Below are 15,000 nucleotides of genomic sequence, written 5' to 3'. Positions count from 1 at the left end.
ACTAAACGCACCTGTTTGAGAGACAAACATAAACAAAAACAAACACATGCACAGATGAATGTCAAACAAATGTGCACATACAAATGTACAACACATGCCCACATACACAAATACTTAATATCAATCAGTGGGCACAGACACACACACACACACACACACACACACACACACACACACACACAATGATTTGTGTTGTGATTATGGAGTCAACAGATGCATAAGTCTCAATCAGAGGGTTAACCCCGAACCCAGCGGGATTGTGGGAAGCGCGTGCCAGTTTGTTTGTTACACTGCGTTGGCAGTCAGTAGGAGTCTGATCTGTTTGGAGTGGTAAACTAGACTCATGCTGTGGATGCTGTGTTCTCGTGTGTGTGTGTGTGTTAGCGTGTGTGTGTGTGGGTGTGTGTGTGTGTGTGTGTGTTAGTGTGTGTGTGGGGAAGTGAGACTACCCATGCAGTGTCTTACTCCCACCTGCTGGTCAAACACAGCAGTAAGTGCAAAGGTATGGGAAGAGTGAGAATAGACCTGAGGCAATTACACACAGACACACACACACACACACACACACACACACACACATACACACACACCTGCGTTCATGTTCAAATATAGACAATAAACAGTGTATGTAAGAAACCACACACATTGAAATGCAAACATTTATATTAGAAAACAGTAGGAAATGTATGTCCCTGTCATATCACTCCTGTTTTAAAAATATGCATAAGGTCAATTCATGCATCAAGTCTGGAAACACCTCTGTTTCAATACACAGCATGGTAATTAAGATACTATGTAAATAAATATCTAAGCATGTCTGAGTATGAATTTACTGCATAATTACTTGTGTTTTTGTCTCTCTTTTTCAAAAACAACTAGCATTTTCATTATCTTGTACTCCCAATGCTCCCTTGATAAGCCTCATGCCTTTAAATCCAACCGAACCCCACTAGAATCAATGCATGCACGCCCCCCCTCCAGCTTTGATATGGAGCTTTGCAGAGTGGAAATAAAGAACATGAGCAGGATCACTCTCTAACAGTCAGGCTTGATGGAGAACACAAGATGCTAAGAAAATGACCCCCCCCCCCCAGCGAAAAAAAAGCAAAGGGGAAAAATTGCACTGATGAAAATGAGTGGCCATCACATGGAAATAGAGAGAAGCCTCTGTTTTCTTTTTAATGAATATATTTACCTTCCATAATTGCACCAGCCAATTAGGCGTAAACATCGCACAGGTCTTTGTAGTTGGCAGAGTGTGGCGGTTCAATTTTTATTTTCGAGCCGACGAAAGGAGATGCAAGCTGAATCGCATTCGATTTCATTTCAGAGAAACATACAAGCTAATAACATTCTAAAACATTAATTTAGACACGCTTTGATGAGGAACACAGGGTATCCGCGGAAATGCATAGACGTGTTTTTTTTATGTTTCTTTATTTATTTTTTTGGTCTCTAGTGTTTGTTGTATTATTAATGCATTATTTCAGATATGCTTGAAAATCTCCTAATGAAATGGTTCTTCAAAAAAGCCCATCATTTGCAACTAACACAAGCCCCTAAATAAAACTTTAAATCAACTCCAATAAACTTTTCAGAGTGGCGAGGGAGAGGCTCGAGTTTTCATGGGGGACTTATGAGAGCGTCTAATATAAAATTAAAGAGTAGTCAGATGCACACACACACACACACACACACACACACACACATACTCATACACACACTCTCATGGTCATACGCGTAAACACACACACACATGCAAATATAACAGGGAGGAGAGTTCAACTTCCTCCTCATAAGTAGTGGAATGCAAGAATTTCTTGAGTTACTTCTTGAACAGTTTTTCTCTCTCTTTCTTCTTCAGTCTGTTCTTCTTCGGTCTGGTTTTAATGGTCTCTGTCTCTCTCTCTCTCGAGCAGCTGGGTAATTATGGCTATTCTCCACCTCGTTAGTGACCCTCAGGACAGTAGTGTTCATCAGTGCACTGTCACTTAGTCATGACAATCACACTCTCCAGCTCTCTCTCTCTCTCTCTTCAACTCTCTCTCTCTCTAGCTCCCTCTAGCTCTCACTTTCTCTGGCTCGCTCTACCTATCTCTCAGACTCTCTCTCTCTCTACCTCTAGCTCTAAGTCTCTCTGCCTCGCTCTACCTATCTCTCAGACTCTCTCTCTCTCTACCTCTAGCTCTAAGTCTCTCTGCCTCGCTCTACCTGTCTCTCAGACTCTCTCACTCTCTCTCTCTACCCTGTAGGGTGTAAAACCCAGACACCTTGTGTCTCATGTTTCACTCACCTTCTGTTGAGAGTCAATCAGCCCCAGAGTTCAAGGAGAGTGTCTGGGGTAGCACCGCACTTGACCTTTGACCTACTGCAACGCATCACAAAGAGCTACCCAATCAAAGGCTCGTGGGTCAAGAGGTGTCTCGGGAGTTATTCTTCTCTCTACAAAGAAAAGTTGGGTTGTGCGTGACGGTAAGAAAATACATTTTTTTTTCAGTTAATTGCAGCTATACTCGGAAAGTGAGATTGATGGGTCTTTGATAGAGAGGAGTAATCTTAAAGTGCCAAAAATGTGTGTCAGTCAATCTTTAAAGATGGACACCTGACATAAAGGTGTAAAAATCAGACTGATGTACGGTCACTGAAAATAAAAAGGGGTTTATTTATCTATTCCCCACCCCCCAAAAAAGAATAAAAAATGTATCATGTTAGATGATGTAAGAAATATTGTTTTTGAGAATACACGGATTAAAACATATAAATACATGAACATACATATTTTCTTAAAAAATACATTTAAGACAAGACAATAGAAGGGTTAGGTATTTAACTAGTACGATTATAATTGCATTGCTTTGTCCATTTTCTTTTTTACAACACATTAGATTAAGGCAACGTTGGCCATTTTGCTTCATAAACGTCAATAAAGAACATTTAAGAAACATTTACAACACATCTCTCCTGCACAGTGCAGGCATCAGATGTGGTCAGTGTAAGAACTGCATACAGTAAGGGAGTCATTCAGTCTATTCGTGACTGCAGGCTGCACAGTGTTCGCAGAGTTCTGTTAAGATCTCCCATCATCACTGGATCTCCCTTTTTTGTCTTAATGCGCTTCAATGAATGTCGGTAAGATCTGGGAGGACGGAGGGAGGGAGACGCTTTCTCTCTCTCTCTTCTTTCTCACTTTCTCTCTCCATTCTTCATAAGCAGTTAAGTGGTTCAAGAGACAAGGGCACAGAGTCTCAGGGCTCCAGCATGAAACCTCTTTTTGCAAAATGTCTTTTTGCCTGGAGTTGGAGTTGTGGCTTGGGAGTGTGTCGGGCAGTGGAGTGGCGTGGCCACAGAGGGGTGAAAGGTCAGGAGGGTTCAAAGGTCATTATGGGGGGGGGGGGGGGTCCATCAGAGGTCATCGTCGTCGTCCGAGCTGAAACTGGAGCGGTGGCTGGAGCCCTTGGAGGCGTCGGGCGAGGCGGCGGAGAGCAGGGGGTCAGTGCCGAACGGCGAGAGCGGATCGTCCATCAGGATCTCCTCCAGCCGGTGCTCCTCCTTCAACGTGGCACTGAAGAAGTCTGTGAAGTGCGACAACGGGTCCGAGAAGGTCGTCGAGCCGTCACCAGGCTCCCCTGCCCCGCCCGTCGCGCCTGACGACGGCACAGAGGGCATGCCGCTGGTGGCCCCTCCGCTGGTTGCCACGGCGGCGGCACCACCGGGTTGAGCTCCCATGATCGGAGTGCGGGGCAGGTACTCGGCTCCTCCGTTGAGCTCGTCGGGGTAGAGGGGGGGCTGCTGGGGTCCCTGAGGCTGGTGCTGCTGCTGTTTGAGAAGATGGTTGGACAGCTCGACGGGCCCCAGAGAGGTGGCCATGCTGGGCAGACCATGGGCCCGTGCCTGGATCTCCAACTCCTGAGGAGAAAACGCACAGGAGAGGACAAGAGGGGTTAGACCACAGAGATGAACAGAGTTGGAAAAAAAACAAGAGTTCTAGAGAGAGAGAAAGTTCTAGATAGAGTAAAACCACATAAAATACTGCAGAGTTAAATATCACAGAGAGCACCAGCGAGATGACTAAACAGGAAGGACCACAGAAAACATGGTGTAGCATACCATAGAAATAGGTTTAAACTAGTGTAGTACATTGAAAACAAATGTAAAGAATAATGCACTACAAGCTAATTCACTTGGCTATATCTCCACCACATAAACATCCTCTTTCCCTGAAGCCTTGTTCTCTCAGACAGTGAAAGACAGCAGTGGATGTGAACCGAACGCGACAGAACTGAGGGACTGATCTGGCCACTGCCTCCCCAAGCACTGAGCACCGCATCAGTACTCATGTCCACCCCATAGCACTGCCTGGTTGACTGATGGTGTTTAAACAGCATCCCAATTTAGTGCTGGGGGAGTGATTAATCTGGCTCTCGGCTATCTACAAAGTGTGTGTGTGTGTGTGTGTGTGTGTGTGTGTGTCCAATCCCTTCATACATCTACATCCACTACAAACACACACACACACACACCCCACTTCCACTTGGATTGATCCATCCTTTGAGCTTTGCCATCATAAACATGACAGGGACAGAGTAAAGAAAATACGGACGGGGGGGGGGGGGGGCGACTCACGAATCTCATCAGTCAGTGGACTCAGCGCATCATCAGTCTGTGCCGATACTGCTCTAGAAGAGGCCTGTACCTCACAAAGGCACATCTGGCACAAAGCCCGAAGCTTGCTATCCTACACCCAATCCAGTGATGAATTTCTCGCCATGAACCTCCACTTTTATTAAACCTTGCGCCCAGGGGTGTGGCAATTAACAAAAGGTGTGATCTGGTGCATGATCCAAAAATCACCTTTTTACACCGTCTAAAAATCATTACGCCACTGATCAAGAAAAACCTGGTCTATAGCGAGAGAGGCGAATATACACAGCTGAAGACGCAATGTCAGGAGATGTAGGCAGCCCTTAGCAACCAGTCCCAAACAATTCCTCTGCAGGATAAATATCCTTAAGATTTTTATTCAGTCATTCGTGGGGCAACATTATTGGGGTAAGTGTTGCTTTTTTCAGGATATGTCAATAGTGAAAGTAAATAACTGTGTAGAACTGTTTTGTTGTTGCCTATGAGACCACGGTGAAGTTAATGACTGTGGAGACTAATTAAGAAACAGAAGAACAACCCTTTTGAAAAATGTGTCCGGTCGCTGATCACAAAATCACACCATTTAATTAGCTAATGTTGACTGGACAACTCTTAAACTTTGCATCTCTGACCAAACATTTCCAATCGCTAAAATAGAGCCCTGAGAGTCTTCTAACCAAGCACCAGCCAGAGCACTCCACAATATTGCTGATAACATATTGAGCACTGCTACAATGCTGATGTAATGGTATGTTGAACAGTGCAACAGTGGTGATTCAGTGCTGAATAGTACTACAGTGCTGTTTCAAGGTTAAATGCTGATACAATGTTGAACAACGGTGGAATACTGACGCAAACACCCACACAGGCTTTGGGTTGGGAGTTTGTCATTCCTGGAGAGCAAGAATGTGGAATCTGTGGCTCATCTCTCTCTCTCTCTCTCTCTCTCTCTCTCTCTCTCTCTCTCTCTAATACTTAGGAGTCTTTCAGTGGAATCCACAGATAAAGAGCTGTTTGTCTATCAGCTGAAGAGAAAAAAAACTGTCATCTATACATAAAGCGGCCTTTTCATCCCTGTAGAGCACCTTGGCAATCCAAGGTGTCTGAATGTGAAAAGGGGCTGTGGGTACGGATCCATAGTGGCATATGGTGGCATTGTGGGGAACGCGTGGAGACAAAGCCATGGTCCCTGGAGCAGTAGAGGGCTGTGTACAAGTCTGTGGTGTCTAATTAAGCGTGCTGGTCTTTCTCCCAGTATGTGTGCCATGTGCATAGTGTGTCAATAGCAGGCCAATTGGACTGCATGATTCTAACCAGCCTTCCCTTCGTGCCTGCGTGAGAGCTATGGCATGTGGGCTATGTGAACATGCATTTGTTTCTGTATGTGTGTGTGTGTGTGTGTGTGTGTGTGTGTGTGTGTGTGTTTGTGTGTGTGTGTGTGTGTGTGTCCTCTGATGCAGGATTTGATAATCAAGTAATTACTCCAGTGAGTCCCACTTCAAAGCAGAGGGAGGGACACAGCAGCTACTCACATCAGTGGGAAGCCTGGCAGACAGGCATGGAGGGATAGGGACAGAGAGAGAGATGGAGAGAGAGATAGAGGGATAGAGGAAAGGATGGAGGGAGGAATGAAGAGGGTGTGAATGGTGTATTTATGCATCTGTCCATGTGTGTGTATTTCAGTCTGTTTACTTTTGTTTTCTCCCTGTTTTTGTCTAATTGAACTGTCTTTATTTCATCTGGTTTTCCTCTTACCCTCTCTGTCTTTTATTCACACACACACACACACACACACACACACACACACACACACACACACACATTCCATCCTTCCCTCTTCTCTGAGAGCGTATGACGACGGGTGAGTAAAGGAGTTTTGTTTTTGCACCACTCTCGTACCTGGATCCTGAGCAGCAGTCTGCGGTTGGCCTGCTCCAGCTTCTTCTGGCGACTCTCCAGCTCACGGGCGTGCTGCTGCTCCTTCTGCAGCCACTTGATGTACTCCACCGAGGCCTTCAGGATCGTCCCTTTGTTCCAGCGCATGTCCCTGTGGAGCACCGCCCAGACAACAGGACAGAGAGAGAGAGAAGAGAGAGAAGAGAGAGAAAGAGAAGAGAGAGAGAGAAAGAGAGAGAGGGAGAGAAAGAGAGAGAGGGAGAGAGAAAGAGAAGAGAATGTGGGAGAAAGAGAGAGATAACCTTTTAAACACAAGTCCACGTGTCAGCAAGAATGCTCGCACCCCAGAAAGAAATGAACAGAGAGAGAGAGCAAAAAAAAAAAAACTTACAAAGGCTCAATTTTTATATATGAATAAGGAATAGTGATTTACACGACCAATTATTCATTCTTGGACATTACGTCTGGCCCCCTGAATGGGATTTTTAATAGAATACTTAAGTACATCTGGAGAAAGTCCATTCTGGGGGTCCTTGTGTGGTAAAATTAATCCCTGGGCCAAAAATGAGTGTCGGAAAACGAGTGTAAAAAAAAGATTGGACTTAGAAGAGGAAGCAAAGAGCACTGGCTCCTGATACCATTACTTTTTTTAAAAGGAGTGTGAAAGCGAGCAAGAGAGTGAGAGACCTGGTTAAAATCGTCCCTTTCCACCCGAATAAGACGTCTGGGTTCTGATGGCAGTTAATAATCTCCTTTATCTTGAGCTAATGGCACCAGCGACAACAGTCGCCCTCCATTTAAATTCCATCCAAAGTTCAATTGAGCTGGGCCAATGGAGTCCCATTCCGGGCTGAGCTCCCCATCTCAGGGGCCAACTGTGCTCCAACCTGCCTACTCTTGACCTCAGTCTCATTCAAGGACTTTGAAAACCTTGACTGAAAAAAAAAAAAAGCAGGAGGCTTCAGCAGTCCTTACTCAAACATGAATCAGAAACTTTGGGTAGCACTTTGGGGCCTTGTGTAATTATATAAAAAAGGAATGGATGAGCACATTGTTGAAAGAACAAAGGAAGCAACAAAGGAAGGTTGAGCTTCTGTTTATATTTATGCAGGACTTGGCTCCAGTCATGGTACAGTAGGTAGGAAAATAAAAGACTTTCAGCACGTTCAGTCTATCACAATGTATTTTTACTTCTATTTGGCTTTTTTTTCTTCCAACCATACTCTAATGGTAATCATATTCGCTATGGATAAAATAAATGTAAAATATAAATGTGGTATATAATTTATTTTCAGGAAGGGCTATTGCTGGTGTATTGTGAAAGTATGGACATTAGCTTATGTGACAGTAAGGATGTTTAGGAGAAAAGTGAAAAGCGACTCAGACACTTACGGGTCATTGGACTTTGGTATGAGCGTCCCCAGCTCCTTGATTCTGTAGTTGATGTTGTATCTTCTCCTCCGTTCAACTGGAAGACAAACAGAGCGATTGATGAAGACATGTTCACAGAAATTATTTTTTTAAGAGCAAAACCAAATCGATAATTACAATTTAGTCCGATTAATTGTCAGTGATGAAGCACTCACTGAGATTGTGGTTGTCTTTTTTCTGTCGCTCTTTGGCCATGACTCTGGTGTCGTGTTCTATAAAGAGAGAAAAGAGAGGAAGAACAGAGAGAAGGAAAAAAAAATTTGAGAGAAAGTTCAGATAAGTGGTGACAACGCCAAGCTAACAGACACACATTAACATACACATACACACACACACATCGCCCTCACAAAAGATCAGTCAGCTCAACCCTTTGCACCCTCGTTTGCCCAGGTTGTGATCACACAGACTCGCTCAAGGACCGCCTGACCCCCAACTCGTCGTGGCGCCCCGATCGCCCGACTCCCCCTGGCACCACGCGACCCCTCCGACCACAAACAGGAATGACCTTTTTACCCCCTCCGTCCACCCTCAAAGAGCTTCTTCTTCCTAGTCCACAGAGCTCCTCTTTAGCCCTCTGTGGCCTCTTCTGTGTCCTTGTTAACATACTGAGACTCACAATCAAGTCAACTTAACAAATTTGCTAATTTAGTAAATGTAGTAAAAAAAAAGGGATGAGATGGGGTAAGGGTGGGGATTGGAGGGGGGGGTGGAGGGGGGGTCAGGGGGTGGAGAGAGATACTCTCTCAAGTGTTCATATTCACATTCACATTCTTCCAAATTACATAATTGGGCGGCGTGATTGGATTTCTCAATCTGTTTTCTGTTGATTCAATAAGGCCCATTTAAAACCCCATGTAACACGCCCATTGTCTGGAGCCCTGCACACTTATATGAAAAAGGCTGTAATTTACTTATTTGCGCATCGTAGTGAAGCGTTCTTCAGGCATCCTTTCTATTTCCTAAATCAATTAGCTCTACTTGATGCATGACATTCATAAGAAAAAAGACTGTTCATTTACACAGAGGCTTTTTGTGTTGCTTGCATGCACCATGGCAAACTCATTGCCATTTTTTTTTTTTTTCGTTTTCCTGCGAAATGATTTACTGATTATCAGCAAAGAGGGAGAAGTAACTGCAAGCCAAACAAGTTTTGAACATACTTTGTGAGGGAAAAAAAATCAACAAACAAGATGAAAACCTATGTTTGTGTTTTCTTTTGAAATTCAGCCGCATTTGATTTAAAAAACATTCAACAGATGATTATCCAACCAGACTTAAATCAGTCCTTTTCCCCTCCCTGCATTTCACGCATACGCACGTGCAGCATGTATTCAACTGCCCCCAATGACTCAACTGCAGTTTAATTGGTTATTACTTGTTTTGTCCACTATTAGGTCAAACTCTGTCAAACACAGTGTTACAAAGTTTCACTTGGGAGACTCTCTCTGTGTGTCTCAATCAGTGACACTCTCTTTGAATAAAATAAGTAAAATAACATCCCTATTCACGATACCCACCTTCCTTCACCCTCTTTGATAAGAAGTACTGTATGTAAGAGTAAATGTGAATATTGCCCCCCCCCCCCCACCCCATCCCACCCCTGGTCTCTGTGTATGCTCTGATTGTAAGAACTGTCATTCATCTCTTTCAAATAAAGCAATGTGTTGGTACGGATCTTTTTTTTTTTAACGTTAGCTATTAGCTCTGCTCTGCGCTGTCGGATTTGCCGTACCTGTGACCTCCCTCTTAACAGTGAGCTTTGTGGGGCAAGAGATGGGTGGCAGTCCACCATGAGGGGTGAGCATACCTGGCTCACCGCTGTACACATCCAGTATCCCGCCGTTCAGGGACACCTAGAAGTGGAGGAGAAAGAAAGAGAAGAGAGAGAGAGAGAGAGAGAGAGAGAGAGAGAGAGAGAGAGAGAGAGAGAAAGGAGTGATGTATGTGCGTGTGTGCATTGATGAGGAGATGAGTAAGAAGGAGAGAGACAGAGATAGACAGAGAGAGACAGAGATAGACAGAGAGAGATAGACAGAGAGAGACAGAGAGAGAGAGAGATAGACAGAGAGAGAGAGAGAGACAAACAGATGAGATTACTGAAGAGGTTCATTCATCCCCAATGTTGCTTCCTTTGCCCTCCCCAGATGCCCCCCTCTACACAGGAGCTAAATGTCTACACTTCCACATTCTTCAGCCCCTCCTGACAAGCCCTGATACTGCATTGTCTAGACACTGGACATAGGTCTCAATTGACTTCCTGTCTCTCTTTTCTTTAGATGTGTTAAACCCTTTTAAGATGAGAGAGAGAGAGAGTGAGAGTGAGATGTTGCTGGGGGCATCACTGAGATGGCTTCAAGGCCCATGTGTGTGTGTGTCTGTGTCTGTGTTTGCTGTCTGCCTACTTGACTCTCTGGCTAAGGATGGTATGTGTTTGTCTAGTTTTGTCTGCGTTTACCAATAGTAACAGACCTCCTTGTACTGGGCCACCATGACAAAAATGCAGCTGCCTGATTTAAAAATAGCACCCCTCTTTATGAAAAGGGCCATCTCAGTGTCTCTACCCATCTCTCCCTCTCTCTCTTTCTCACACACACACAAAGACACACACACACACACACAGATGTCAACGATAGAGTAAGTAACATTTCCCATAAGCACCCAAAAGCATGAGGACATTTATCTCTTTTCTCTTCCTTATCTTTTTCTTCCTTATCTGTATGACACTGGTGGTATGTGGAGACATGGATTTAGAAAGCTATGTGCGAAGAGCCGATTGTGTGTGTGTGTGTGTGTGTGTGTGTGTGTGTGTGTGTGTGTGTGTGTGTGTGTGTGTGCCATGAAATACTGATATTCACAGTAAAAGTCCATATATAATCTGATTTTCCTGGAGGGCAAGGAGTGCAGGAATGACAAATAAGAGAGAGAGAGAGAATGAAAGCCAACCATTATGTGATCCTTGCTTTTGCATTAGTGATTATCTCAACACTAGTTGATGCAAATGTGTGTGTGTGTGTGTGTGTGTGTGTGTGTGTGTGTGTGTGTGTGTGTGTGTGTGTGTGTGTGTGTGTGTGTGTGTGTGTATGCACGCATGAGGTGGGGCGCTGCTAATCAAAATGAAGGATTGCGACAGTCGTGCGCCTGCCGTCTGGTTAATCGCTGCCATCCATCCCCATCTGTGTTGGTGGATGTGTTGACACTCCGTAGAGCTGAGACGCATCGCTTCGTGCAACTAATTAAAATGAATTGATCCATTTAAGCACGGTATCATTTCAGAACAGGCCCATCGGGAGTGTATGTATTAGTCCAATCCGATGCCTCACTGCTTTCCTTCTGTATAATCATAATCTCTCTCTCTCTCTCACTCTCTATCTATCTGTCTGCCTTTCATTCTCTCTGGGTTTCTATCAACTAGTGTCTTTGTTTTTTTCTCTCAATCTGTCTATCTCTCCTGGTACTTTCACGCAACCCTCTTCTTCTCGTCTTTTTAATCCCTTCATTTCACTTATCCTTATTTCACTCTCTCTCTCTCTCTCTCTCTCAACCTCTCTATGAGTGAAAGTGTTCCTTCTTTAGCTTGGAATGCTACTTGACAAATTCCCTTTCAGAGAAGCATATTTCTGTGTTGAACTCAGGTGTGGTGCTAATGGAGATTCAAGTATCTCTTTGTCCGAGACCTAGCTAGTATTAACGTCAGCTAACGGTTGAGGAATGCTAGCCCGCATCCCTGTCATACTAAGGCCACTTGTTTCCCTCAGACTCCCACGCATTCTTGCACTCATTATTCTGTGTAATAACTCATTTTGAAAGAGCATTTTTTTCTTTCTTTCTTTCTTTCTTTCTTTCTATCTCAGTGGCAGCTACATAACATGGCTAACATATTTTCAACCTATTCTTCTTCCACTGGAATTCCTCGAGTCGGATTTGGTTTTTCTCACCTCCCAGATGAAATGTCACCATACACACACACACACACACACACACACACACAACACACACACACACACACACACACACCCCACACACACAGACTTTTTCTCCAGTGTGAGAGTAAAAAAACACTGAAAACATTCCCTCCCTAATTAACACTCTCTCTCCCCTTCTTCACATCACCAAATGCTACAATGTTAGCTGTCAGCATCTGCCTAATCCATTGTATCGTCAGGCTTAGCAAGAGAGTGAGAGAAAGAGAGAAAAGAGAAAATGACTTAAGTCTTCTGACAAGGTAGGCTAAGACATTGAACTTTGACTCTTGGGCGTACTTAATCTGACCTCACACTGAGTCAGAGACCCCTTTTTTCCCAAGCTTGTCCCAAGGCTGATCACAGGTAATGTTTGCTCTGGGGTAGAAAAGCCTTTCATTCTCGCCAGTGTCTTTGAAGCAACCCTAATTGCTTTAACCACATTTACATGTCAATGTAAAACCATGGGACACACCATCAGTTCTATTGTTAGGTGATTGGTAAAGTCGTCCTAAGTACTTGTTTGCTTGTTTTGCGTCACTCTCAGCTACATACTTCCAACAGAGGAGAAACCTAATCACAGTTAAATACTGACGCTAATATGCTAGGTGCACAAACAGTGATAGAGGGCTGACCACACAAACAAACACACTTAGCAACAGAATAGTTGACAATAGACTATACTTACATTGCTTTGCATTAAGAGGTTAGACTCCATGCAATCCAAGCCCCCATCATTGAAGCCGGATTCAAGGCTAATTAAGTCATCAATAACTTCATCCATTGGAAACTAAAAGAAAACAGTAATTTCAGTGTACTCCTTTGCTCTGACAATTGTGAATACAAATTTGTTGTTATTGCCGTTTGTTTGTTTTTGTTTGTTTTTCTCGACTTTCTTTCAGCAGGAAAGTAAATAACACTGTATCAATCATTCATCAAGGACAGTACACAGATCGAAGAGAAGTTGGGAAACTAGTCCAACCACAGACGTTTCTTCAGAAAGCAGCAGAGCAGGCATAGACAAACAATGGGGTAGAAGGGGAGCTATCTAACACAGAAACGCCTGCAATCAGACTAGTTTCCACAAATTTCTTTCTGTTTAATGAAGTTATTGATGAACAGAGAGAAAAGCAATGGGGGCGTGTGGGTGGTTGGTTGGTAGGTTGGGGGGGTGGGGGCTCAGGAGCATAATAAAGTACTACTAGGATTTCAGAGTGCAAACTTTTCAGAAGCGTTTAAGAGAGCACACGTATGACTCACCTCGCTGTCATGGCTACTGGTTGCCAGGGTCAGCAGGTGGATGGGGCTGCCTGGGGTGCTGCCGTCACCCTGCGGGGGCATGTGCCCGTTACGCATGACTGGCACGGTGCCCAGCGGCTGCCCGGCGTGAGGGTGAGGGCCCGGGTGGGCCTGGCCAGCGAGCTTGGAGCTCAGAGTCAGGTACTGGGCCTGGGCCTGGTGGAGGTGGTACTTAGGGTTCTCTATGTGACTCTGTACCTGGAGGGGGGGGGGGGGGGGGGTAGGTGAGAGAGAGGGCATAGAATGACTTTTAGAGCTTTTAGAAAGTCAAGACATACATAGACAACCATATGCACACATACTTAAAAACAAAACATTGTAGCAAGAAGGGCATACCCATCCGTTAGATATACAGTATGTGAAAACGTACACAAACTCTCTCTCTCTCTCTTTCTCTCTCTCTCTCTCATGCTAGTAAAGCAGAGCCAACCAAAAACCAAGCTGGTAGCAAAGCTACACACTTAAACAGACACAACGAAATCCACCTCACCAATCTCCCAAAGACATAGTCAGTAAGAAAACAAAACACGATGGCCCTCTCAACTGGTCCCCTTCAGTGCAAGCCGTGTAGAACCCCCAAATGCCCAAAAGCTCCTTACGTTGGAAACTCGAATGCCGTCTCTCATGTTGTAGTAGCAACAGTCAGTTAAATGGGGCATTCTCAGTGCGCGCCGTCGTCGGTTCGCCAATAACTTTTTTCCCCGTTTTGTTCCGGTTTCTTTAGTTTTCAGTTCTTGTCGTTTGTTTTTGTTTGGTTTGTGTTTAAGTAGAGAAACCCAGAAAAAGGATCCTGTCACTGCCACCGACTTGGGTTGTTGCTGGTGGCGATAACTGAGTCTCTCCTGAGGAAGAACGAGAGGATGAAGTGTTGGTGTGTCTGAGATGGTGACTGTCCCCTCCTCTCTGACCAGTGGGCCCTTATAAGAGGGCAGGACCAAAGACTAAATCACCTAATTAGTGGAGCGAGCGTGGAGCAGGCTAGCCCCCTCTTTTTTTACTAGCCGTGGTAATCACCTCAAACAGAGACTCATCAGATTGCCCTCAGTTTGATCACGACAGGATATCTGCCTGTGGCCTATATCAGTCTTTTCAATGGGAGGGGGTTAAGGGATGGGGGGGGTGGGGGGTTTGAGGGTGGGGAGGAGGCGGTGGGGTTGAGGGGTGGGTTCATAGCTTTCATGACGTACTGGCCAGCCAATCGCAAAACTTCCCCCTGCTTCTTTGTTATGCCACTTCTGCTTCAGGGGGATCTAGGGCACAAATGACATTTGTTCCACGTGGGTTTTAAAATAACTTGGCTGTGGCCATTTTTACCGCGGCACTCAGTAGGAGCATTGTCTTAGGCCGATAACCCAAAGAATAACTATGGCCCAAGAAAAGCTGCCCTCCTTCTAATTTTAACTCACTGCATCTCGTAAATGTGAGACAGCTATTCTTTTATTGGAGTCTGTGTGTGTGTGTTTGAGAGAGAGAGACAGAGAGAGTGTGAGGGGGAGGATTTTCTATTTCTCTCACTAAGGTCACACGGTGCATCTCTAACATGGTTCTATTGGGTCCCCTGAGTTATTTTTGGACCCAACAGAAAAAGGCAACACATTTATGACGTCCGAAACGTGCCTTAAGGGGGGAAACATCCAATTGGTTTATGTCAAATTCAATTTCACACAAAAGTTTCATAATCCCAAAAGAAGATTGACATTAATTCCCCAAATTATGGATTGTGGAAAGAAGTCACATTCATCACTTAAGACACCAACAGCTGTAGCAGCACAGC

At 44.6% G+C, this 15,000-nt stretch overlaps 1 protein-coding gene across 8 annotated transcripts in view; it reads right to left on the bottom strand.

The window, feature by feature from the left end:
• Positions 1-2,642: 2,642 nt before the first annotated feature.
• tfec (transcription factor EC) overlaps positions 2,643-15,000 on the bottom strand; it is a 63,203-nt gene continuing 50,845 nt past the window's right edge. For 3 of the 8 annotated variants that reach the window (XM_042079390.1, XM_042079395.1, XM_042079396.1), the window contains 7 exons: positions 13,188-13,424; positions 12,616-12,717; positions 9,701-9,821; positions 8,124-8,180; positions 7,930-8,005; positions 6,541-6,688; positions 2,643-3,906 (listed from right to left, as the gene is read on the bottom strand). In XM_042079390.1, the coding sequence (XP_041935324.1) occupies positions 3,403-3,906; positions 6,541-6,688; positions 7,930-8,005; positions 8,124-8,180; positions 9,701-9,821; positions 12,616-12,717; positions 13,188-13,424 (1,245 nt within the window). In that variant the 3' untranslated portion in view covers positions 2,643-3,402. Of the gene's footprint in view, positions 3,907-6,540; positions 6,689-7,929; positions 8,006-8,123; positions 8,181-9,700; positions 9,822-12,615; positions 12,718-13,187; positions 13,425-13,825; positions 14,254-15,000 lie in introns of those variants that run through there. The other 5 variants (XM_042079394.1, XM_042079397.1, XM_042079391.1 and 2 more) reach the window with 5 other exon arrangements.

The sequence above is a fragment of the Alosa sapidissima genome, chromosome 22 (genome assembly GCF_018492685.1).
Source record: "Alosa sapidissima isolate fAloSap1 chromosome 22, fAloSap1.pri, whole genome shotgun sequence".
NCBI lineage: Eukaryota > Metazoa > Chordata > Actinopteri > Clupeiformes > Clupeidae > Alosa > Alosa sapidissima.
The sequence above is the reverse complement of the archived record's forward strand: the minus strand, read 5'-3'. Positions and strand labels throughout refer to the sequence as shown.